Raw genomic sequence first — 24,980 nt, 5'->3', positions numbered from 1 at the left:
TTTCGACTATTTTGGTTGGACATACATTTATTTACAGGACTTAACATGCATGCCTTTATATGGAATGTTTGTGTCTTATATTAATATAAAAACTTGTGCCAGCCAAGAACGACAAGGGATATATATATCTCATGAGAAGTTTTGTAATGGTTAGACAAAACTTACACCATCCATCAGCTCATATACATGTAAAAATGTCTTGTGACAATAGTACCTAGTTTTATAGGAAGAGCGAAAACAATCAAACAAGAAAAGTAGACTTCATCATAAACAACAATTACACAAACGACATACAAGATAGAAAAACAAATGCAGCAATAAAAGAACAACACTAATAGTTTGCCCATCTCTAATTCGCCGAAGATTTCACACCTGGGCAGACAGTGCTCCGCTATTGCTTCAGAAAGTGGAATTCCCATGAAATTAACTATCAAATCATCATCGGCATGCAGACAACCAACACTAATTAGATGGTTAACTCAGAAGAACTCCACCTGCCAAAGCCACCTTAGGCACCGGAGGAGCACTGTCTGCCTAGGTGGGGCACGGCTCATCTGCACTCAAGTCATAATCCGCTCAGACAACATCGGGCGTGTGGCTGGAGGCTGGCTGTCCCAACGGATTATGACCCAAGTGCAAAAGAGGCGTGCCCTGCCTAGGCCTAGCCAGAGACGGTGGTGGCTAGTCCACGCCGGCGTTCAGGGCCGGCCGCGGGCTCACCGCCGGCGCACGCCGCGGACGATGAGCGCGATGCCGCCGTGGAAAGCCACGCACAGTGCTAGAGCGAAGCACATCGTGCAGGGATCTCGTTCCAGGGAGAGGGAGTCGACCGATTTGGTGAGTGAGGCGGCGATTGAGATGACCGTGGAAGCGACGCACAGGGCAATTGTAGTAGAGTTCATTTTCTTCCGCACCTCAACTGAATCACATCAAAAACGAGTTAAAAGCAGTCAGCATGCTAGAATCGCCTCCTTTTCATAAACAAAAAATATATATATTAATGCAGAATCCATAAAGAAGGGTATGACAGACAACAATCAAGATTGGATAATCCAGGAAAAAAAATAATATGACGCAAAAATGTTTTTTCTCTGTCTTGGCCCTGAACGCGGACAATGCGTGAGTTGGTGAGGATTTGGTGCTTGTGCTGCATCTGAAATTTGGCTCATCCTAGAGAAACTGGAGAAATTTGGTGCTCTTCCAAAACTTGTGCGTTTTCCAAAAGGCAAACTGTGCGTTTTCCAAAAGGCCCGATTCCATGTGTGTGATGTGTCATACAGTGATCAGTGATGTGTGCGTGCCGAAACTGGTGCGGGAACGCGACGGACACCTCGCTAGCTGCTGGTTGTGGGCCAGCGGCTTGCTGGGCGGCATGACAGGACTAGAGCGGCCAAATCCGAGCGGGGCCACGCCGGCGTCACGGCAATGTTTTAAATCTCCCGCTATAGCTGTCTCTCTAGCTCGCTATAGTCTTTTAAGACAGTGTGTCACTATTTGTGTTTATGTACAATTTAGCAGCTATATCCCGCTATAGCCTTATTTAACTCCGCTATTAGCTGATTTAGAGGTACACTGCTAAACACCTTAGCTCGCTATTTAAAATTATGCGTCACGGCCTTGAAACCGAAACGGGTGGCTGGCTGCCGCAAGCTATCGGCGAGTGGTGGCTTGTTCGTTTGCCCGTTCATGGATGAGAATCAAGCGGACACGGCACGGGGTGTGGTCGTGTGGACTATGGAAGCAGATGAGCGCAGCGCGGACGCAAACGAGAGGAGCGGGGAGCGGAAGCGAACGTACCGGAGATGCCGATGCCGTAGTCGAAGATGGCGCCCCCGACGGCGGCGACGAGGCAGGTCATGGCGACGGCCAGCGTCATGCGGCCCTTGTACTGCGCCGCGCGCTCCGTCTTCACGCCCAGCGCCGCCATCCCTCCGCCCTCCATCGCTGCTCGCTGCTGCTGGCTCCCCCCTCTCTCTTTCTCTGCTCCAAGCCTCCAAGACGAACTCGCTCGGCCAAGAAGAGCCGAGCTACCAGCCACACCACACCGAAGCAGTGCTCTACTAAAGTTGGCAACGGGTGGAAAATACCCGCAAACCCACGCATATGAAATCCGATGGGCACGGATATGGATCTAAGTATGTGCCCGTGGGCACAGACGCGGGCATGACCCTAAACCCAACGGATATTTGCTCACGGGTGTGAAAAATGATATCCACACCCGCAAACCCGCCAGACCCGCTCCAATAAGTGTAAGACTTGTGTATTTGCTTGGTTAGACTTAGACCTTTATTTCTGCTAAACTGTTAATGTGTGTAAGACTTATTTATTTGCTTGCTTAGAACTTTATCTAATGGTTTTCTCTCTTGCCATGGTTCTTTAACGTGGTGAAAAAATAGAATTGAGAGTTATATACTTGTATTTATGTGTTACCTGTCTATTGTATAAATACTATGCGGGTACACGGGCATGCCTGCGGGCATGCGCTATCCGCGAATAGCGGGAACGGGCACGGTTTTCTGCCCATGACGGATAGCGGGCGCGGACGCGGACGTGGATTTTAGCTCACATATATTAATACCTAAACCTCGTATCCACGTGGATTTTAGCCGTTGTCATCTCTAAGCTCTCTAACCGACGACCGCCCGTCCGCAGACCACAAGTATATGTAGAAACGGAAGCGTTGATCCCTCGGTTGGCTGGCTCTTCCCTTCTTGACCTGCCACTCTCGACCCTCCTGGGCGAGTGAAGTGAATGGGGACAGGCAGAGCCAGCAGGGCTGGGGATGGGTCTGCGGTTGCCTTACATAAGCCGCGAGCAAGCGGACAGCTAACTCGTGCGTCGGCCGTCGATATCTACAACTGTCCGAAGAGAATTGGACAGCGATAAAATGTTCTTGTAATATCTTAATTAACAATTTTTCAGACATTAAATATACAGTCTCAGATATCTATAATATCGAATAACTGGGAGTACTACTTAATTTGGATATATCCTGATTTTGGCCCTGTTCGCTTCTCTTATAATTTATACATTTCAGCTTGTTTTTTCAGGCAGAATAATATTTTTTTCTCACAACAAATCAGCCGGAACAGTGTATATCCTGATTTTGGCAGCGGGTATATACCCGTCGGGTATCGCCGGAACGTTCTCTTCCGTCCCCATCCCCATTAACTGTCTCGGGTATAGATTCTTGCCCATCCCCGTACCCGTCGGGTATCGGTCGGGTAACAGATACCCGACGGGTACTGCATACCCGATAAACAAGGACACTTGGGGTCGCAGCTTTGCAATCGGAGACGTTTCTTCTTCACCCGGGTATAAGTGTCGGAGTCTCGGAGATGCCAAGGAGAAGGAGCGAGGTTGCGAGGAGGACGAGCAAAGGTGGCAGAGAGACTGAACTGAGGAAGCGAGGGGCACGAGCGCTCGTGAGACGCGTGCTTGTGCTGCTGGCGGAGATGGTGGGAAAAAATTGAACGAGGGTTCCTAGAACACACAAACTATATATATGACTGTTCAGATTTGGACCAAAATATCTATGTTGAGCTTCTTTGGGCCTAATACTCGCATGACAGCTCAAATAGTCGGGTTCCCCAACGGGTAACGGGGACGGGTAAACAGGGAATGTTTCCGTACCCGCTATACCCGTCGGGTATGGATTCTTGCCCATTTAGATGCCCGCGGGTAAAAATATGATCACATCCCCATCCCCATCCCCTAATGAATCAAATACCCGTCGGGTATCGGGTATCGGGTCCCCGTTGCCATCTTTACCCAGCCCTGCTGGCTCTGCCTGTCCCCATTCACTTCACTCGCCTTCGCCCAGACCCAGGAGGGTCGAGAGTGGCAGGTCAAGAAGGGAAGAGCCAGCCAACCGAGGGATCAACTCTTCCGTTTCTACATATACTTGTGGTCTGCGGACGGGCTGTCGTCGGTTAGAGCATTGCTTCGGTGTGGTGTGGCTGGTAGCTCGGCTCTTCTTGGCCGAGCGAGTTCGTCTTGGAGCAGAGAGAGAGAGAGAGGGGGAGCCAGCAGCAGCGAGCAGCGATGGCGGGCGGAGGGATGGCGGCGCTGGGCGTGAAGACGGAGCGCGCGGCGCAGTACAAGGGCCGCATGACGCTGGCCGTCGCCATGAACTGCCTCGTCGCCGCCGTCGGGGGCGCCATCTTCGGCTACGACATCGGCATCTCCGGTACGTTCGCTTCCGCTCCCCGCTCCTCTCGTTTGCGTCCGCGCTGCGCTCATCTGCTTCCATAGTCCACACGACCACACCCCATGCCGTGTCCGCTTAATTCTCATCCATGAGCGGGCAAACGAACAAGCCACCACTCGCCGATAGCTTGCGGCAGCCAGCCACCCGTTTCGGTTTCAAGGCCGTGACGCCGGCGTGGCCCCGCTCGGATTTGGCCGCTCTAGTCCTGTCATGCCGCCCAGCGAGCCGCAGGCCCACAGCCAGCAGCTAGCGAGGTGTCCGTCGCGTTCCCGCACCAGTTTCGGCACGCACACATCACTGATCACTGTATGACACATCACACACATGGAAGCGAGCCGCAGTGCTAGCAGTGATGTTTCATTCCCCTCCCTCGCGTTCGTCCGAGCTCTTCTGCTAGACACGCGGGATCTAGCTATTCATTCCCCTCATTTCGTAGATCTCCTTGCTTTAATGTGAACGCACAAGTTTGCCCTTGATCTCTCCATGTTCTTCTCCAATCTCCAGCAAGCACAGGCAGAAGGCAGCACCGCAGCAATGATCTACCCAAGCTTCAGTCAATAGCAGCCCATCATAGCAACCAGGCCCTCCTCCTTCCTCCTTCCTCCTTCCTCCTTCCTCCTCCAATCGGCAGCCAATAGCAGCGTCATCCGTGTCTCCTTCATCAAGCACGCAAGCAGAGCAGCACCAAATTTCTCCAGTTTCTCTAGGCTGAGCCAAATTTCAGATGCAGCACAAGCACCAAATCCTCACCGACTCACGCATTGTCCGCGTTCAGGGCCAAGACAGAGAAAAAACATTTTTGCGTCATATTATTTTTTTTTCCTGGATTATCCAATCTTGATTGTTGCCTGTCATACCCTTCTTTATGGATTCTACATTAATATATATATATATATATATATATATATATATATATATATATATATATATATATATATATATATGAAAAGGAGGCGATTCTAGCATGCTGACTGCTTATATATATATATATATATATATATATATATATATATATATATATATGAAAAGGAGGCGATTCTAGCATGCTGACTGCTTTTAACTCGTTTTTTATGTGATTCAGTTGAGGTGTGGAAGAAAATGAACTCTACTACAATTGCCCTGTGCGTCGCTTCCACGGTCATCGCAATCGCCGCCTCACTCACCAAATCGGTCGACTCCCTCTCCCTGGAACGAGATCCCTGCACGATGTGCTTCGCTCTAGCACTGTGCGTGGCTTTCCACGGCGGCATCGCGCTCATCGTCCGCGGCGTGCGCCGGCGGTGAGCCCGCGGCTGGCCCTGAACGCCGGCGTGGACTAGCCACCACCGTCTCTGGCTAGGCCTAGGCAGGGCACGCCTCTTTTGCACTTGGGTCATAATCCGTTGGGACAGCCAGCCGCCAGCCACACGCCCGATGTTGTCTGAGCGGATTATGACTTGAGTGCAGATGAGCCGTGCCCCACCTAAGCAGACAGTGCTCCTCCGGTGCCTAAGGTTGCTTTGGCAGGTGGAGTTCTTTTGAGTTAACCATCTAATTAGTGTTGGTTGTCTGCATGCCGATGATGATTTGATAGTTAATTTCATGAGAATTCCACTTTCTGAAGCCATCTTAGACACTAGCGGAGCACTGTCTGCCCAGGTGTGAAACCTTCGGCGAATTAGAGATGGGCAAACTATTAATGTTGTTCTTTTATTGCTGCATTTGTTTTTCTATCTTGTATGTCGTTTGTGTAATTGTTGTTTATGATGAAGTCTACTTTGCTTGTTTGATTGTTTTCGCTCTTCCTATAAAACTAGGTACTATTATCACAAGACATTTTTACATGTATATGAGCTGATGGATGGTGTAAGTTTTGTCTAACCATTATATATATATCCGTTGTGGTTCTTGGCTGGCACAAGTTTTTATATGAATATAAGACACAAACATTCCATATAAAGGCATGCATGTTAAGTCCTGTAAATAAATGTATATCCAACCAAAATAGTCTTTTTCGGATAGAAAAGAAGAGAGATTGAAGAACATTGTTTATCTTGGAAATCGAGCCAATCAGGTGGTCTGTGGCCCCTACGGGACCGTCGGTATCGAGTATCAGTTGCTTGAGTTCTCTCTGAGCTGGATCTTCTCGGGTGAACTAGGGGCGTCTGTAATGGTCTAGCTTAGAGCTATAGCTTATGAATTTTTTTAATTATAAAATAGTGTAAAAGATAAGAGACTAGCGTGAATTCAAGAGATAATCTCACACACTTCAAGATGCAATCCTCTCCTACAGTACGATGTTCCGGTTGGTCTCTCCACCATATTTATTAGCTTACAGCTAGTTGGAGACGCCCTAACGATCTTGAGGTGAAGGTTGTCAGCTTTTGCACAGCACAGACGAACTGTTGGCGGGGTAGTTGGTCGCATCGTCATCGTCTCACGGACCCAGGCAGCAACGTCATCATCGTCTCATCAACGATGTAGTCACGGTACAAGAGTTGTCCATTATTAATATTCTCTCTGTCGACAAAAGAATGTAATTATTGGATCCGTACCGATCAAACCAGTTCAAATTTGACCAAGTTCGTAGTATAGCATTTATGTCTCCAAATAATTTATTATAAAAATATATTCTATAATTAATCTAATAATACTTATTTTATATCATGAATGTTAGTATTTTTATATATATTTAGTCAAAGTTTAAACTATTTGATTTTTCGAAAAACGAGAATTGCGTTCTTTTGTAGACGGAGGGAGTATAACTTAATATAGTTTCAGCAACATGTAAAGAGGAGAGGTGTATCGGACTGGACCGCTAAAAGACCAAACCAGAGCCTAAACTGATCCGGTTCACTTAAAAGGCTGTCTATACAGACTGCTAAAAACTGGTTCACCCAGCTGGTTTTTTGTCGACCGGTGAACCGGGTAGTTCCATGTGAACCTGGCCGGTTCGGTATTGGTGACGCGCGTGCCGGCTGGCTGGTCCGTGACTCCGTAGGTGGCGTGCGCTGTGCGCCTGCCGTGGGTAGGCCTCGCCGGGCCCCACCTGCCTCCTACGGTCACAACTCACAAGCCACTGGATTCGTAGTTTCGTACTCGCACAGTCGATGTATCGTGCACCTGGATATGGTTACTCTTGGCCACTCCCCGCTGGATGCTTGTGGACTTTTTTAATGTCATTATTTTATATATTTTCATATCAGTTCCAAATTATGCAATAAAAATATTTATTGTTATTATCTCAATGAGTTTTTTTTTTATAATGGTGACTTAATTTCAATATTTGAGATTTTTTTTGTAACGGTGAATTTTTTTTTGAAACGAATCAGGCAGCTATCAATTTATATTAAAAAGAAGAAAACCCAGATTTGGTAAATACAACAGAGCAACAAAGATCCCTAAAGAGTCAAGCAACCACCACCACAATTATATACATATCGGAGGTTACAGCGGGAGCTACTGAACGGCACCTTTGTTTTTTTTTTGTTTTTTTTTTTTGAAACTAGGTAAATTCATTACTCATTTACTGAATCGCTAGCAAAAATTACAAAAAAAAAAAACAGTGGGTGAGCTGCCTACGCTGGTGGTGTCGGGCTTGGGAGTGGGGTAGCTGAATGAATTTGGAGAAAAATTGGCCATTGGTGGGGGGTATTCAGGGAGGGCCATTTTAGGACATCGCTGCCTTGGGTCTTGGCTGTGTGGTTCAATAGGTGCCCCATTACTCTTAAATGATAGTCTCCTGCTCACTAAAAACAAGATTTGATTGGGTAACAATGTCACTCTTTAGAACAAAGTCTTGGTAGCATTGCATTTTTGTGTGCTAGGGGCTTATCCTGGGTTTCAGTCACTTATAAGAGGATCAAATTTCTTTTTACTTGGCCCTCCATGAAGACTATTCAAGCATTTGAATCTCAGTGCACCACTTCTTAGCAAGCTAAGCCTGAGCGACTTAAGTACCCAGGACTTCAACTGTTACCAACCCCTGAACATGCTTGGTAAAGTGTTTCAATCGATTTCGTCGAAGGTTGGCCTAAATCTGGTCATTATTCTTGCATTCTTGTTGTTATGGACAAATTCTCAAGTATGCATAATTTCTAGCAATGGTGCATCCTTTTACTGCCCACAGTAGCTCAAGCATACATGCACATATATATAAGCTTCATTCATGATCTCCTGAAGTCCATTGTTATTGATCGAGAACGAATTTTCATTAGTCATTTGTGTCAAGAACTCTTTTGACTCTCTAATACTCAGCTGAATATGAGTTGTGGATATCATTCTCAATCTGATGGCAAAACAGAAAGAGTTAATCAATGTTTAGAAGCATACTTGAGATGTTCCCTTCAGTCGTATCCTAAGCAGTGGCATAAATGGTTACACTTATGTGAATTCTAGTACAACACCTGTTTCCATACCAATGTAAATAAGTCCTCCATTTGAAACTCTTGGTCATCCTCCCAAACATTTTGATATCAGTGGCGTGAAGTGTGTGCAGCATCTGATCTTCAGGAATGGCTCAACGAGAGGAAAGTGATGACCAGCTCAGTCAGCAGCATTTGGATACTGCACGGTTTTGCATACTAAACTATTTTTTATCAGCATTTGGAAACTAATCATGACCCTCTCTAATTATCTAAAATTTCTTCAGTTTTGTATCTGAACTTTCAGGCTCTAGATGCTTGGTACATATTAAATTCAGACAGCTTCAAAAGTAAATATGGGGTGATTTGGAGGGATCAAATCAAACACAAGGTATGCAAAAGATTGTTTCAGAGAATCAGAGATGCTGAGAAGTGAAAATCTCTCGTACTCTCCGGAACGGTGTTCTGAAACTTTTGAAGTAGTTGCAGAACCTGAGAGATGCTTCCATGAGCTAAGGGAATCGCTGGCGTCCGGACGTCAATGGGATAGGATTCTATCAGACGGTAATGAACGGCCCAGCAGAAACACACCGCACTCCCACCATATCACTGCAGTCATTCCCCGTCTACCTCGTCGTGCAACACACGCGTACTCCGCCCCTTTTCGTCTCGCCCTGTCTCACCCCGCCACTCCTTCCCCCTGACCCCCTCCTCCCTCTCCGCGTGGGTGGGACCCGGGAGCCGAGATGAGGACGAACACGCCCCGTCCGCAGGACCCCAAGTGCGCCACGCGCCCTATCCGCCGACCTCCGGCTCGCCGCGCCCCTTCCCCCGGTGCCCGGGTCGTGCCCCATGACTCTCTGAACATAGCTCTGAAACACGAACCACTTGCAATATGAAACACTTTAATGCAACATACGTCTAAAGCGGATGAAACATTTGGAACATGGAATTACAACATGTGTGTGAAACATATGCAACATCGAGATAAAACACTTGCAACATGAAAACTGAAACAGCTGAAACATTTCGAATATACTCTTGCAGCATATGTGTGAAACATATGCAACATCCAAATAAGCACACTTGCAACATACAACTAAAAAAGCAGATGAAACATTTGGAACGGACGCTTAACATACGTGTACAACCATTGCAATATGTGCAACATCACGATATATTTTTGCAACATCCATATGAAACACTTGCAGCATACCTTTGAAACATCTGAAACAATTGAAACATACTCTTGCAACATACGCTTTGAACGCAACATCTTCTTGCTGCTCGACAGAATGGAGGCTCGTCGGTGTGTGGTGTTCATCGGAGGCAGCAGCCTAACAGCGCTTGTAGGCGGCAGGCCGGCAATAGTGGCTACACGTCGTAGAAGAGAGGCATCGGCCGAACGAGCGGTGGGGAGGCCACGATCGCGCGACTTGGAGAGGGCAGCGGTGCGCGCACCCGACAGGGCCGGCAGCTGAGCGCCACGACTCGGAGGCGGCCGCGCGCCGTGCCTTGGGGGCGGCCGCGTGCTGCGCCACGATGGGCTAGCGGCCATGCGCTCGAAGGCGGTAGACGAACGGATAAGAGCAATAGGAAGAGGAATGAGTGGATAGAAATAAGTTGATGAGTAGCTTTTTTTTATAAACGAAAGAGCGTGGGTTGTTGGGATGGCGTTGTGGCCCAGCAACGGAGCTTCCGGGCGGATGGATGCCCGGTTCAGAGCATTACCCATAAACTAAACAAGCAAGAGCCAAACTCGACAAGAAGCTCGCTGACCGAATCAACCAAAGCAGCAGGCCGCCTGAAACTTGGTCGTCTGTCTCGTTCTTTAACAATCTTTCACAGCAACGGTGGTTCTAGTTATCTTCATTCTCATGTGTTTTCTATTGAGATGAGAAGTACACAGTTGATAACAGGCATAGGCTTATGATTGAGCTGGCAGCATCAGGCGAGGCGAGTTCGCCGGTTGGTCCGGGCCCAGAAATGGCCCCACATGTCACTGGAAGAAGACACGAGCGCAACCGACGTACGCACGCTCCCGGGGACTTGAAATACCCCGGCGTGGCGCCCAAACGTAACCGTCGACCGAACGAACACCTGCTCTGCTCTCGCCTTCGGCCTTCCCAACCCCCTCTCCTCGCAACAGCCCCCGGTCATCTGCCCTGCCATCGCCGCACCACCACCACCACCAGGCGATGGAATTCTTCCCCGACGGGGGCTTCGTGAGGCTTCAGAACCGCCAGAACCGCAAGTACATCCACGCCGACGGGGACTGGGTGGGGGTCACCCTGCGCCCGCTCGGCCGCGTCCCATCCCTGGAGGCGGTGTGGCGGGCGGAGCACTGGGTCTCTAACCGGGGGCACGTCTTCGTCCTCCTCCAGAACGCCGCCTACGGCCGCTACCTCTCGCTCTCGGTCCACCCGGCGCGGCCCAGGCACCTCAGCCGCCGCGTCATCCAGCGCGACTTCGACGACCCCAACCTGGTGGACGCCTTCTTGTGGAGGTGGAGGGCTCAGAGGGTGGACCCCGACCAGGACTACGTCCGCCTGCGCCAGTTCAACTTCCACCTCCGCGCCGACGGCAGGTACCTCACCTGGAACTGGAAAACCCGCGTCACCGGCGACCTCGTACGAAGGCGCACGCTCACCACCATGATGCAGTGGACGGTCCACGCCGTCGCGGCGACCCCGCTACCGCTACCCCTTCCGGTTACACCACCTGAGCCTCAGGTGCGTGGCTTCCGGCTTCGCCATCCTTCCTCCTTCCTTGTATTGCATTGGAATGGGATTCTCCTCGATCGGATAGCTTTCCTTGGAACGCCAATCATAGTCATAGATGCGTCGATTTTGATTTTCGCCTGCCTTGCGTTTAACCTTGCCTAAGTCTGAAACTGTTCGCTTCTTCGATACAACACTACTGAACCTGTTAATTCTTCCTGTCAGGTTTTAGTTCGGTAGCCCACGAAACACTTTTTATGGTTTCTCGTGTTACGTTCTTGTGCCTCTGCATCTGGTTCGCTTTAGGCAGCAGTTCCTGAGCACATTAATCCACAAATTATTGTCTATTCTAGATTGTGATCCCATCGCTCGACGAATTATCTGTCATTGGTTAAAACTGCGTCGAATCACGGTATGCAGGGACAGAGTCGTTGAGGTCACCATTGGAGTTCTTTGTTATGATGTGTACTTGAATGATTTGCGCTATTTGGTCTTGCTCATTTAATACCAGATCGATCGCAGTGGTTTTTTTTTCTGATTTCCGTGAGAAATTCCGAAAGAATTTGGTCTCTGAACATTCCGTTGTCAGTACAATGTGTATTCAGATTCAGACATGTTCATTCGGTTACCGCTGCTGTCTAGCCGTTTGATTTCTTTTCTTCTCCTAAGCACAACAAGTGTTCCACTGCAACAGATTCAGGGAGGCCGACGTGGTCAGTCGTTCTGGGCCTTATGGCGGCGCGCCGGGTACGGCCCCGGGATATATCCGCAGGTGCCGCGGGAGATCCGGCATGTGCGGGCGAACGATGAAGGGGAGTTCGACCAGAACCATTACATCTGGCCCTCATTCATTTCCTATGACCAAACCGTGTTCGACCTGAGGATCTACCTGGGACAACTTCAGGACGACTGGAACGGGGACATGCTTGGCTTCACGTTGTGCATACGGCCCGGCTCGCATGGGCAGCTAATGCCGCTGGTCACCCACCTGCCTCGCAGCAGAGATCCCCTGCGCATCGTCGTCTTTAGGACCGGATCACCAGGTGACTACTCTGCAAGTTTCACAGCGGTTTGTCGAGCACGTGTTACCTGCTGTGCTCTCACAGTTTCAGCATGTGAGTGTTTACAGTTTTCAGGCTCTAAGTTTAGTTCTGTGTGTAGTTCTGAATTTGTTATGCAAAAAGATCAGTAAAAGAATATCTGCATGATAGATTTTGAGTAGAGCATAGTGTCATACTGACAATAGGGAATGTAACTTGCCTGCTGTTTTTCATAGCCCTGACGTTCAGAGAAATCCTGTAGTTTAATTTTGAACAGTTGTTGTCTGTAGTATCCTCTTCTTGGCTTTTTGTGGTTTTACATTGTATTAGTCAACTTCGTTTGGTTAGGACTCTAAAACATACTGTAGATAGCAGAAACAGTTGATTGGAAATAGCCTTATTCTCATATCTGTAGTGTTCATAGTGCCACACATGGATTTAGCAGTCCTTTGACAGATTCTTAACTTGGTCCAAACTGTCCGATTGCATTTCTTACCATGGAGGTCAGTTCAGAAATTCAGTTGTTCCCAAAATCTGATCTCCAGTTCAGATGATTCAGTTGTTCTGCTTGTTAGCCAATACTGTTTATCTTGGATCTGTCTGTGTACTCTTATCTAATTTTGTCCACTATTGATTACTTCTCACTGCTGTAATACCCATGATATGATTCCTAGTTATCTCATTGATTTTCTTGTTCTCTTGCGAATTCAGCTGCTGCGGCATTAGTGTATCCCCAGATATATGCACCAGCACCATAGAGGAGTACGAGAGCGGAACTTCTGACAAGATTGAAATTCATCTCTTCGGGAACCAGAAGCATTTAATCATTGCTGCCCCTGATACTGTGACATGAGAATTGGCTCATAATTTCTGAAAATTCGGCAGCTCTTCTGTAATGGTAGTTAGATCTGATGCGCTCTACTGACTGGAAGCGTTTGACATAACCTTTCAGTTTCAGAACATAAAACTGCTGAAAATGTTATGTGGAAGTAATGGTGAACGGTTCTGCAAAGTAACATTGGTTGTAGTTGTCATCTTCATCTCGGTTGGGTGATGAACTGATGGCATGAACAGATCTGGTTGATTTTGCCTGTACCCTGATCCTGACACATCAAAAAATAGAATACATGTTAATTGACTTTAACTTTTAGTAATAGACTGAAATCTTGGTTGCATCATTTGTGTGCTGATAAAGCTAACATGACATCCTTCTCTTCGATACTTGTTATTTTCAGCAAATGAGTGAAAGTTTAGGTTGTAGAATGGTCAGTCCAGTGTGCATCTTTGAAACAATCCTTCCTGCAACTCTACTCCTGAACCTCCCTATTTTTTTTGAAAGAAACTGAACCTCCCTGTTTCAAGTCGGGTATTTTTGGTTCTGTTCCCAAATTGCTTGTGACCTCCTGCCTCTATTTGTTTTTCCAAAACATGGTGAATGCCCATGCTCTGCAATGGGATCTTAATTCCTAGAATGCAATGCTTATGTTTCTCGTCTCAGGATTGTTAACGTTTTTCTCATCCCCTAATCAGATCACGCAAAACTGCACATGTTGTGTACTCGCTTTGTATAGCGATAATGATATAGCCCGGACGGACAGATGTCGCTTCCGACCGAATCGTTCTTATCCATTAGTTCTAAGCCCGATGACACAGCCTGCTCCCAAAAGCCCAGAACCAGCTCCTCCCTCTCCCTTTGATACACCCTCACCTCACTACCGCCCTCACTCCCAAATCGAGGCGAGAGGCGGCGCAGATGGCTGGCCGCAGGGCAGGCGGGAGTGCGACAGCGGCTATGCGGGCGCTACATGCCAGGCCCCGTTGTCGATGACTTCGATGAGGAACAACGGGGCAGAGATTGCTGTGGCCGTGGCGACGAGCTATGTGCACGCTACCAGCCACCGGCGCGTCGTCGAGCTCCACGCATGCATCACCGAGCCGGTGAGCCTCCACGATGGATGCTCCAGCAAGCAAGCGAGAGGAGCTTCGTGTGACGCCGCCTCCGGTGAGTTGCCTGTGCCGCTGCCACACTAGCGAGCTCCGCGTCGGTGTCGAGCTCCGCAACGAGTATCCACCTGCCCAAGCAGTAAGGTGACATTGCGTTGCAACCCCATGTTGCAAGTGTATGTTTCAGGTGTTTCAACTGTTCAAGATGAATGTTGCAGGTTGTTTACCTGGATGTTAAAAAATACATCTAGATGTTGCAATACGTATATAAAAATATTTTATCTGTTTCAAATGTATGTTGCAAGTGTTTTTTATCTAGATGTTACATATGTTTTAAGCATATGTTGCAAATGCCTGTTTTAAATGTTTTTGTTGTTTTAGACGTATATCACATTTGTGTTCATGTTGAGTGTTCATGTTTCAAGGGTACGTTCGGAGGGGCGCATGTATTCCTGTGTGCGCGCACGAAACGGAGCACACGTGGGTGGTCACGCATGCGGGCAGGCGGCGCAGGCGGTCCCCGCGTGGCTTTCTTCATCGGCAGCGCAGTCGGCAGTCGCCACACACACGTCAGGCTGGTGCTAGAAACGGACGGTGGAGTAAAAAGCACGCACATGCAGACGCAGTGCGGTGCGCACAGAGGTGGTTTCCTTTCCCACCCCTCCTCGTATTGTAATTTGGCACGTTCCGCGGGAAACGGAGCTTCAAATCGGAGCGGGCAGGGCACGAGACACAAGCAGGCGCGGGCTGTCTATCCAGACATCCGGATGCTAGCTTCTACCTGTTTGTATAGCCCGTAATATAGTGTACATGATTCAGTCTTAATATTTTTCCAAATATTTATCTGTCACCAGGAATTATTATCCCACTATCGTCGAATTCTCATTGTCCTTTAAGTTCTCTTCATTGGTCCGGTTTTAAATTCTATGCCTTATATAGTTTCTGTTGCCACTCCCCCATCCACTCGATACTGACCATGAAGAATGAATATTCTCAACTCTTGTAATCATTCAGATTTTAGACACAATGCATAATAGCATGAAAAAAGAATAATACACTTCCTTCAAGATTAACAAATATATTTTCACATCAATATTTAAAAATATATAAGAAACAGGGAAACATGTTCTTATATGACTCTAATATCTTTATCGAGCATGTGTCTATTGCAATTCATAATCTTTTATGCCTCTATATACCCCTTTCTAGTGAGATTGTAATGGCATGGGTCACTTGATCATGAATTACAGCTTTTTGTTGAAAGGATGGCAAGCGTTTTGCCGTAATGTTTATTAGACGGGAGAAATAAAAAGCACAAGAACGGTGGCACTATCCAATCCTCCAGAACCAAAAGCGACTATATCTACAAAAATAACAAAGCAAAGAAGGAGAACAACTAAGCAACATTGCACGATATTTCCAAACAGCAACAACAAACGGTGGCACCATCCGGTCTCTATTAGCAACAAACGGCTGCATATGAACAAGGTAAAAGATAGTTTCTTCAGCAAAGGTGTCTGGATCATGCAAACTCCTCGTGACTGAAAAATAGATTTACCATGGTAACAGAGGCAAGAATTTGGAAGAACGAATTCAGTCAGAGCTGCAACTGTTCGTCTGTTCCACACAACTACTGCTCTAAAAAAACTCAGCCGTGTCAGTCAACTGCACAAGGCCTGAAACAACACGTTGCTGCCACCAGTGCAACATTACATCGATGTTCCATCGATCTACAGCCTCTGCAGAACTGCTAATTAAACAAGCAACGGCCCAACTCTGCAGCAAAGCTCCACGGCCGAATCAGTGGAAGCCACAGGGACGGACACGGGCGATCACGCTGCACACCGCACACATGGCCACATCGCCGTCGTAGTCCCAGCGTCGTAGGCGCCGCCTTTGTTGGCACGCCGGCGCGCGTCGATCCGTTGGTGGCGTCGCGGTAGCCCCCGGCACGGCCAGCGGACGACGGAAACCTCGCCGGCTTGCTCACACCAGTGGATCCACTCGTGCTAGACGCCGGTGGGCTCGGTGAGCTCGTGCGGCCGCCTGGGCCAGGGCCGGGCTCGGAATGCCGCCGCAATGGATCTTTCCAAATTCCAACTGAGTTGGCAGCAGCCATCGCCAGCTGGACAGGATTAGTTGGAGCGCTGGCTGGCCGCCTCGTATCCGGGCCCAGCAATGACCCACATGTCAGTGGAAAGGAGGCCGAGCGCAACCGCCCCCACCACCCTCGTCACCTTGAAATACCCCGGCTCCGCCGCCTTGCCGTGGCGCCCAAACGCATCCGTCCTGCCAACGAACACCTGGTCTGCTCTGGACTCTCCCTCCCCTTCCCGATCCCCTCCTCGCAACAGCCCGGCGATCGTCTGCCGTCGCCGCACCACCACCACCAGGCGATGGAGCTCTTCCCCGACGGGGGCTTCGTGTGGCTGCAGAGCCGCGGGAACCGCAACAAGTACGTCCACGCCGACGGGGACTGGTTTGGGGTCTCCCTGCGCCCAGCTTGGCACCGTCGCACCTCTGGAGGCGGTGTGGCGGGTGGAGCACTTGCCCGTGAACCAGGAGGTCATCTTCCTCTTCCTCCAGAACGCCGCCTACGGCCGCTAACCTCTCGTTCTCGCCCTTCAAGGTGCAGCCCGGCCACCGCGGCCGCCGCGCCGTCCAGGCCGACCGCAACGAGCCGCCCAACAACCTGCTGAACGGCTACCTGTGGTGGTGGAGGGCCGAGAGGGTGGACCCCAACCAGGACTACGTCCGCCTGCGCTACGCCGACTCCCACTTCCTCCTCCGCGCCAACGGCAGGTACCTCACCAGGAACACCGGCGTCACCGTACGCCGTCGACCGACGCCGCAGGCTCACCACCATGATGCAGTGGACGGTCCACCTCGTCCCAGCGAGCCCGGTACCGCTACCCCTTCCAGTTGCACCACCTCAGCCTCTGCAGGTGCGTGGCTTCGCCATCCTTTCTCCTTCCCTTGCATTGCATTGGAATCGAACTCACCTCGGGCCCTCGGCTAGCAGCTAGCTTTACTTGGAACACCACAATCAGGGTCATGGATGCGTCAGTTTTGATTCGGAATCTTTGCGTTTGTCCTTGGCATCTTGCCGAATTCTGAAACTGTTCATTTCTTCCGATACAAGAATACTGAACATGTTAATTCTTCCTGACAGGTTTTAATTCTGTATAGCCCGCGCGCGAAACACTTTTTATGGTTTCTCGTTTACATTCTGCTCCAATCCTGAGCACATTAATCCACAAGTTATTGTGTATTGTAGATTGTGGCCCTTCGCTTTACGAATTCATCTGTCATTCCGATGTGGAGAAAGCCCTAGTTGAGGACACCATTGGAGCACTTTGTTACGATGTGCCCTTGAATGATTTGCGCTATTTGGTCTTGCTCGTTTCATACCGGATCGATCGCGAATGGTTTGTTTCTGATTTCTGTAAGAAATTCCGAAAGAATTTGGTCTCTGAACAATGTGTATTCAGAGTTTCAGACATGTTCATTCAGACATGTTCTTTTCCTAAACAAGTGTTCCACTGCAACAGATTCAGGGAGGCCGCCGTGGCCTGTTGTTCCGGCGGCGCACCGGGAACCGCGGCCCCGGGGTGCATCAGCATCCGGCGCGGACGATACGACACGTGCGGGCGAACGATGAAGGGGAGTTCAACCAGGACCATCGCTACTGGCCCGCGTTCGCTTCGTACGACCACTCTGTGATCAACCTGAGGGCCCAGCTGGGGCAACTTCAGGGTGACTGGAACGGGGACATGCTCGGCTTCACGTCGTGCATGCGGCCCGGCTCGCATGGGAGGCTAATGCCGCTGGTCACGGACCTGCCTCGCAGCTTAGATCCCATGTACATCGTCGTCCTCAGGACCGGATCACCAGGTGACTACTCTGCAAATTTCTCAGCAGTCTGGGCAGCACTTGTTATCTGCTCTAACAGTTTCAGCATTTGAGACGTTTAAAGTTTTCAGTGTGCAATGACGGCAGTGTGACTTGCATTTGTTATGCAAAGAGATCAGTAAAAAAACTTATAGTCATGATAGATTTTGAGTAGGGCATAGTGTCATACTGACAACAGGAAATGTAACTTGCCTGCTGTTTTCCTCCACAGCCCTGATGTTCAGAGAAATCCTGTAGATTAATTTTGAATAGCTGTTGTCTGTAGTATCCTCTTCTTGGCTTTTTTGGGCTTTTACATTTTATAGTCAACTTGTGCTTGAGGTGTAATGGTTTACTTGGTTTGGTTAGGACTAATCTATACATGCTGTAGATAGCAGAAGCAGTTGAATGGAAATAGCCTCATTCTCATGTCTGTAGTGTTCACAGTGCCACATAGGATTTAGCAGTCCTTTGACAGATTCTTAACTTTGTCTAAATTGTCTGATTGCATTTCTTACCATGGTGGTCAGTTCAGATATTCAGTTGTTCCCACAATCTGATGTCCAGTTCAGATAATTCAATTGTTCTGCTTGCTAGGCAACAGTGTTAATCTTGGAGCTGACTGTCTACTCTTATATATTTTTGTCCACCATTGCTTACTTCTCACTGCTGTAATATCCATGATATGATGCCTAATTATCTCATTGATTTCCTTGTTCTCTTGTGAATTCAGGTGCTGCGGCATTAGTGTATCCCCAGATAGATGCACCAGCACAGTAGAGGAGTACGAGAGCGGAACTTCTGACAACGTCGAAATTCATCTCTTCAGGAACCAAAAGCATTTAAGCATTGCTGCCCCTGATACTGTGACATGAGAATTGGTTTATAGTTTGTGAAAATTCAGCAGCTCTTCTGTAATGGTGATTAGATCTGATGCACTCTACTGACCGGAAGCGTTTTACCTTTCAGTTTCAGAACATAAAACTGCTGAAAGTGTTCTGTGGAAGTAATGGTGAACGGTTCTGCAAAGTAACATTGGTTGTAGTTACCATCTTCATCTCTGTTGGGTGATGAGCTGATGGCAAGAATAGATCTGGCTCATTTTTCCTGTGGAATACATGTTAATTAAGTTTAGCTTTTAGTCATGGACTGAAAATTTTGGTTGCATCATTTGTGTGTTGATAATGCTAACATGACATCCTTCTCGTCATTTCTTGATATTTTCAGCAAATGAGTGAAAGTTTAGGTTGTAGAACGGTCAGTCCAGTGTCATCTTTGAAACAACCTTCCTGCCTACTCCTGAACCTCCCTGTTTTTTTTTTTGAACAAACTGAACCTCCCTGTTTCACGTCTGGGGTTTTTTTGGTTCTGTTGCCAAATTTCTGTCTGGGTTGTGACCTCCTGCCTCTATTTTTTTTTTTTTGAAAACATGGTGAGTGTCCTTGGTCTGCAACAGGATCTTAATTCCTAGAATGCAATGTTTATGTTTCTCATCCCAGGATCGTTAACGTTTTTCTCATCCCTAAATCAGACACACAACTCCACATGTTGTGTACTCGCTTTGTATAGCACATATAATGTACAGATTCAGTCTTAATATTTTTTTTTCCATATATATCTCTGTCATGAAGAACAATTATCCCACTGCCGTCGAATTCTTATTGTCCTTTAAATTCTCTTCAATGGACCAGTTTTAAATTCCATGGCTTATATAATTTCTGTTGCAATTCTACCTCCACTTTATACAGACCTTGAAGAATCAAAATTCTTAACTCTTTTAATCATTCAGATTTTAGACACAATGCATAATAACATGAAAAAAAAGAATAATACACTTCCTTCAGAACAAATATATTTTCAGATCATGTTTAAAAAAATAAAAAAAACATGTCCTGATAGGAATATGTTATTGACTCTAATATCTTATTGAGCGTGTGTCTATTTGCAATTAATAATCTTTTATGCCTCTATATACTCCCTCTCTCTTTTTTTGAAAGATCCGAGTAACCGGCTTATCATTAATAAGGGAGAGTTAACAGGAGTTTGAGAAACGCCTTACAAACGTGGGAGGCGCTACCCCCTACAGGTAGGAGTTACAGAAATTCCTTGCTAATTACTCGCAAAAGGATGGGATGCCATTAAGGGGCTAAGAACTTTTCCCTCCGCTTGGGACCAAATGGAGCATCGATAATGCTAGCACACGGGCATCCATCTAAGCGTGTTCTGTCCAAACGGCTCGTTCCCAGGCCTGTCCATCGATCCAGCCCAACAGGCCTCCTCCGCTCTACCTTCAGTACAACATGATTTCTCCAAAAAATAAAAAACACAGCGATATTTTCTTTCCCCACTGCCGCACGCATGTGATCGCCACAGGTGCATCCACCGCGCTGTCCACCCGCCGCTGGCCATCTCCAGCTGTAGGCATCCTGTCCCACTCCCCTCGCTGCTGCCACACGCCGATCCCGCGCCGCTCGCTCCCGCCCGTCGCGCGCGCTGCCCGCCCGGCAGAGCCAAGCCCGGTGCTGCTAGCGATGGTGGTGGTGGTGGTGGTGCTCGCGCGGCGCCAGCTCCGACCCCGACAGCTGGAATCGCCCGGCCCCGGGCTCCCCCAGGTTGCAAGCGCATGTTTAAAGTGTTTCAGATGTTTCGTAGATATGTTTCAAGTGTTTCTTGCGGATGTTGCAAAAGTAGATCGGGATGTTACATACGTTGCAATAATTGTACACGTATGTTGCAAGTGTCTGTTTCCAATGTTTCATCTGTTTTTTCAGAAGTATGTTGTAAATGTGTTTATCTGAATGTTGTATATGTTTCACACATACGTTGCAAGTGTTTTATCTGGATATTGTATATGTTTGCAATTGCTTTTCAAGTGTTTTTCACGTGTTTTTGCATGTGTTTCAGTCGTATGTTTCGAATGTTTCAGCTGTTTCATACGTATGTTGCAATTGTTTCATTTGGATATTTCAAAGTATATCGAAGATGTTGTGCATGTTGCAATGTGAGCCACCTGCCGCAGCTGCTTGCTGCAGCTGCTGGTGCGCCGTGCATGGAGGGGAGCGGCGCAGCAGGCGTGGAGGGGCACGGGAAGAAGGGAAGCGTGGGGAAGTGGCATGGGCAGACCCCGGCTGTGCGTGCAGCAGGCGCGAGCGTCCGGACGCGGGGGGGTCCATCCGGACGTTAGTGCTGCCCATGGAGCATACATCCCTGATCTCCACGAACACTGCATGTATCGTACTCCTGGAGTCCCTGAATATCGCCGCATTCCTTTGTTTCCAGATGCACCGCCGTGTCAGGATTGCCAAGGTTTGTGCCAACTTGGTGCCCGCTGTGGCCAAGTTCAGGAACCAGTCTTCGATATCAGTCGTTTCGGCCCATTGAGACTCCAAACTGCTACTTGAGGAACCGCCGGAGGAAGAATTTGCAACTCGGCGGTGTCCAAGCTTTCCAAATCAACTTTGGGAAATTTGAGATGATGTGGCCGCCAAACTGGATGTCGTAGGCAGACTTCGCCGAGTATTCTCCTGAACTTTCTAGGATCCAAGTTATTTGATCATCCTGTGCAGTATTCAGGTTTAGATGCACAGACTGTATCAGGTTCCACAAACTGAAATACTTTCAAGCAGGTCGTTGTTCAGGCCATAGGCGATATCTCTAATCCATTTTCCGTCGAGGAGGCTTCGCTGACACGAGCGATATCCTTCTACTGTGGTTGTACAAGAGCGGGAACAGAGCTAAAGGTGCTTGACCGTGAATCCAGCTAGAGTTCAAGAAGGACGCCCTGCGACCGTTATGAACTGCAACTCTTGTGGCTGCTGTAAAGAGGGAGGTCCACGACTAAAAGCTAAACTCAATTAACATGTACTCAACATTTTGATGTGTCAGGATCAAGGTACAGGAAAACTGAGCCAGATCTATTCTTGCCATCAGTTCATCACCCAACAGAGATGAAGATGGTAACTACAACCAATGTTACTTTGCAGAACCGTTCACCATTACTTCCACATAACGCTTTCAGCAGTTTTATGTTTGAAACTGAAAGGCTATTTCAAAATGCTTCTGGTCAGTAGAGCGCATCAGATCTAACCACCATTACAGAAGAGCTGCTGAACTTTCAGAAACTATGAGCCAATTCTCATGTCACAGTATCAGGAACAGCAATGCTTAAATGTTTTTGGTTTTCGAAGCGATGAATTTCGACGTTGTCCGAAGTTCCGCTCTCGTACTCCTCTACAGTACTGGATACACTAATGCTGCAGCAGCTGAATTCGCAAGAGAACAAGAAAATCAATTAGATAACTAGGCATCATATCATGGGTATTACAGCAGTGAGAAGTAACCAATAGTGGACAAAAATAGATAAGAGTACACATACAGCTCCAAGATAAACACTATTGGCTAACCAGCAGAACAATTGAATTATCTGAACTGGAGGAACAACTGAATTTCTGAACTGACCACACCATGGTAAGAAATGCAATCGGACAATTTGGACCAAGTTAAGAATCTGTCTAAGGACTATTAAATCCTAGGTGGCACTATGGACAGTACAGACCTGAGAGTGAGGTTTTTTCCATTCGAAAGCTCCTGCCATCTACAGAATGTTTTAGATTAGTCCTAAACAAACGAAGTAAACCGTTACTACAGGCAACAACTATTCAAGATTAAACTACATAATCTCTCTAAACATGAGGGCTATGGTAAACAGCAAGCAAGTTACATTTCCTGTTGTCAGTATATGCTCTACTCAAAATCTATAATGCATATATCCTTTTACTGATCTCTTTGCATAACAAATTCAGAACTACATACAGAACTGAACTTGAGCTGAAAACTTTAAACATCTCAAAATGCTGAAACTATGAGAGCACAGCAGGTAACAAGTGCTCCACAGAACGCTGAGAAAGTTCCAGAGTAGTCACCTGGTGATCCGGTCCTGAAGACGACGATGTACATGGGTTCTAAGCTGCGAGGCAGGTTGGTGACCAGCGGCATTAGCCGGCCATGCGAGCCGGGCCGCATGCACAACGTGAAGCCGAACATTTCCCCGTCCCAGTCGTGCTGAAGTTGCCCCAGCTGGATCCTCAGGTTGAACACGGAGTAGTCGTAGATATCGAATGAGGGCCAGTTGTGATGGTTCTGGTCGAAGTTCCCTTCATCGCTCGCCCGCACGTGCCGGATCTCCCGCGGCGGAAGCTGATAAATCCCGGGCACGTGCAGAAAAAAAACGATTGAGATCGATCTGGTACCAAATGAGCAAGATCAAATAGCGCAAATCATTTAAGTGCACATTTTAACAAAGAACTCCAATTGTGACCTGAACTAGGATTCCCTGCGTACGATGATTCGACTCAGTTTTAACGATTGACAGATAAATTCGTAAAGCGAAGTGACCACAATCTAGAATAGACAGTAATTTGTGGAGTAATGTGCTCAGGAACCGCTCCCTAAAGCGAACCAGATGCAGAGGCACAAGAACGTAATCGAGAAACCATAAAAAGTGTTTCGCGGGCTACAGAACTAAAACTTGTCAGGAAGAATTAACAGGTTCAGTAGTCTTGTTCTTGTATCGGAAGAAATGAACAGTTTCAGAGTTAGGCAATAATCAGATTGCGATGCAATAATCAGATTTCTTGGGAAGGCGAGCCAGAATCAAAATCGACGCATCCATGATCCTTGATTGGCGTTCCAAGTAAAGCTAGCCGATCGAGGAGAGTTGCATTCCAATGCAATGCAAGGAAGGAGAAAGGATGGCGAAGCCACGCACCTGATGCTGAGGTGCAGCTGGAAGGGGCATCGGTACCGGGGTTGCCGCGACGGGGTGGACCGTCCACTGCATCATTGTGGTGAGCCTGCGGCCTCGGTTGACGTCGACGGTGACGCCGGTGTTCCACCTGCGGAACCTGCCGTTGGCGCGGAGGTCGCGGTCGAAGTGGCGCAGGCGGACGTAGTCCTGGAGGGGGTGCACCCTCTCGACCCTCCACCTCCACAAGTAGATGTTCACCATGTTGGGCTCGTCGAGGTCGCACTGGACGGCCTTGAGGCCGCGGTGGCCGGGAGGCGCCTGCTCGGCCGATAGCGAGAGGTAGCGGCCGTAGGCGGCGCCCTGGAGGCGGAGGAAGGTGGTCCCCTGGTGGACCCAGTGCTCCACCTGCCACACCGCTTCCAGTTCCAGGGATGGAGCGGAGCCGCGCGAGCGCAGGGAGACCCCCTCCCAGTCCCCGTCGGCGTGGACGTACTTGCGGTTCGCGCGGCTCCGCAGCTGCACGAAGGCCCCGTCGGGGAAGAGGTCCATCGTCTGGTGATGTTGGTGGTGGTGGTGGTGGGGCGGCGACGGCAGGGCAGATGACGGCCGGGCTGTTGCGAGGAGGGGATTCGGAAGGGGAGGAAGCGGCGAGAGCAGAGGAGGTGTTCGTTGGGTCGACGGTTACGTTTGGGCGCCACGCCAAAGGCGGCGGCGGAGCCGGGGTATTTCAAGGCCTCGGGAGCGTGTGTATGTCGGTTGCGCCGTGTCTGCTTCCACTGACATGTGGGGGACCAACCCGCCTAGCCTGCTGCTGCCAACTCAAGCATAAGCCTGTTATCAACTGTGTAATTCCCCATCTCGATAGAAAACACATGAGAATGAAGATAACTACAACCAAACTTACTGTGCAAGATTGCTAAAGCATGAGATGATCATGTTTCAGGCGGCCTGCTGCTTTGGTTGATTCGGCCTGCGAGCTTGTTGTCGAGTTTGGCCGTGAAATGGCTTGTAGTGCTTTGGTTGCAAAGCCTTAGTAAGACAGTAACAAACTTCATGTCCTGGTTTTGATTTTCTAGGAGCGAATTT

The 24,980-nt window shown here is 48.4% G+C and overlaps 4 protein-coding genes and 1 pseudogene across 4 annotated transcripts; 3 read left to right on the top strand and 2 right to left on the bottom strand.

The window, feature by feature from the left end:
* Positions 1–226: 226 nt before the first annotated feature.
* LOC136472196 (uncharacterized) lies at positions 227–2,001 on the bottom strand. The gene is made up of 2 exons (XM_066469928.1): positions 1,798–2,001; positions 227–919 (listed from the first exon to the last, which is right to left on the bottom strand). Exons 1-2 carry the CDS (start codon positions 1,940–1,942, stop codon positions 717–719), a joined length of 348 nt encoding a protein of 115 aa, XP_066326025.1. The 5' UTR covers positions 1,943–2,001; the 3' UTR covers positions 227–716.
* A 1,792-nt stretch (positions 2,002–3,793) lies between these two features.
* Positions 3,794–6,054, top strand: LOC136472195 (uncharacterized). The gene is made up of 2 exons (XM_066469926.1): positions 3,794–4,189; positions 5,292–6,054. Exons 1-2 carry the CDS (start codon positions 4,045–4,047, stop codon positions 5,492–5,494), a joined length of 348 nt encoding a protein of 115 aa, XP_066326023.1. The 5' UTR covers positions 3,794–4,044; the 3' UTR covers positions 5,495–6,054.
* Positions 6,055–10,751: 4,697 nt separating this feature from the next.
* LOC136472194 (uncharacterized) lies at positions 10,752–13,208 on the top strand. The gene is made up of 3 exons (XM_066469925.1): positions 10,752–11,285; positions 11,968–12,316; positions 13,025–13,208. Exons 1-3 carry the CDS (start codon positions 10,752–10,754, stop codon positions 13,069–13,071), a joined length of 930 nt encoding a protein of 309 aa, XP_066326022.1. The 3' UTR covers positions 13,072–13,208.
* A 3,412-nt stretch (positions 13,209–16,620) lies between these two features.
* LOC136472193 (uncharacterized) lies at positions 16,621–19,246 on the top strand (annotated as a pseudogene).
* A 3,119-nt stretch (positions 19,247–22,365) lies between these two features.
* Positions 22,366–24,443, bottom strand: LOC136472191 (uncharacterized). Its single transcript, XM_066469924.1, has 3 exons — positions 23,867–24,443; positions 23,071–23,373; positions 22,366–22,410 (listed from the first exon to the last, which is right to left on the bottom strand). Exons 1-3 carry the CDS (start codon positions 24,441–24,443, stop codon positions 22,379–22,381), a joined length of 912 nt encoding a protein of 303 aa, XP_066326021.1. The 3' UTR covers positions 22,366–22,378.
* Between the last annotated feature and the right edge of the window lie 537 nt (positions 24,444–24,980).

This window comes from Miscanthus floridulus, chromosome 8 (assembly GCF_019320115.1).
Source record: "Miscanthus floridulus cultivar M001 chromosome 8, ASM1932011v1, whole genome shotgun sequence".
Classification (NCBI taxonomy): Eukaryota; Viridiplantae; Streptophyta; class Magnoliopsida; order Poales; family Poaceae; genus Miscanthus; species Miscanthus floridulus.
This window is presented reverse-complemented; position numbering and strand designations above follow the sequence as displayed.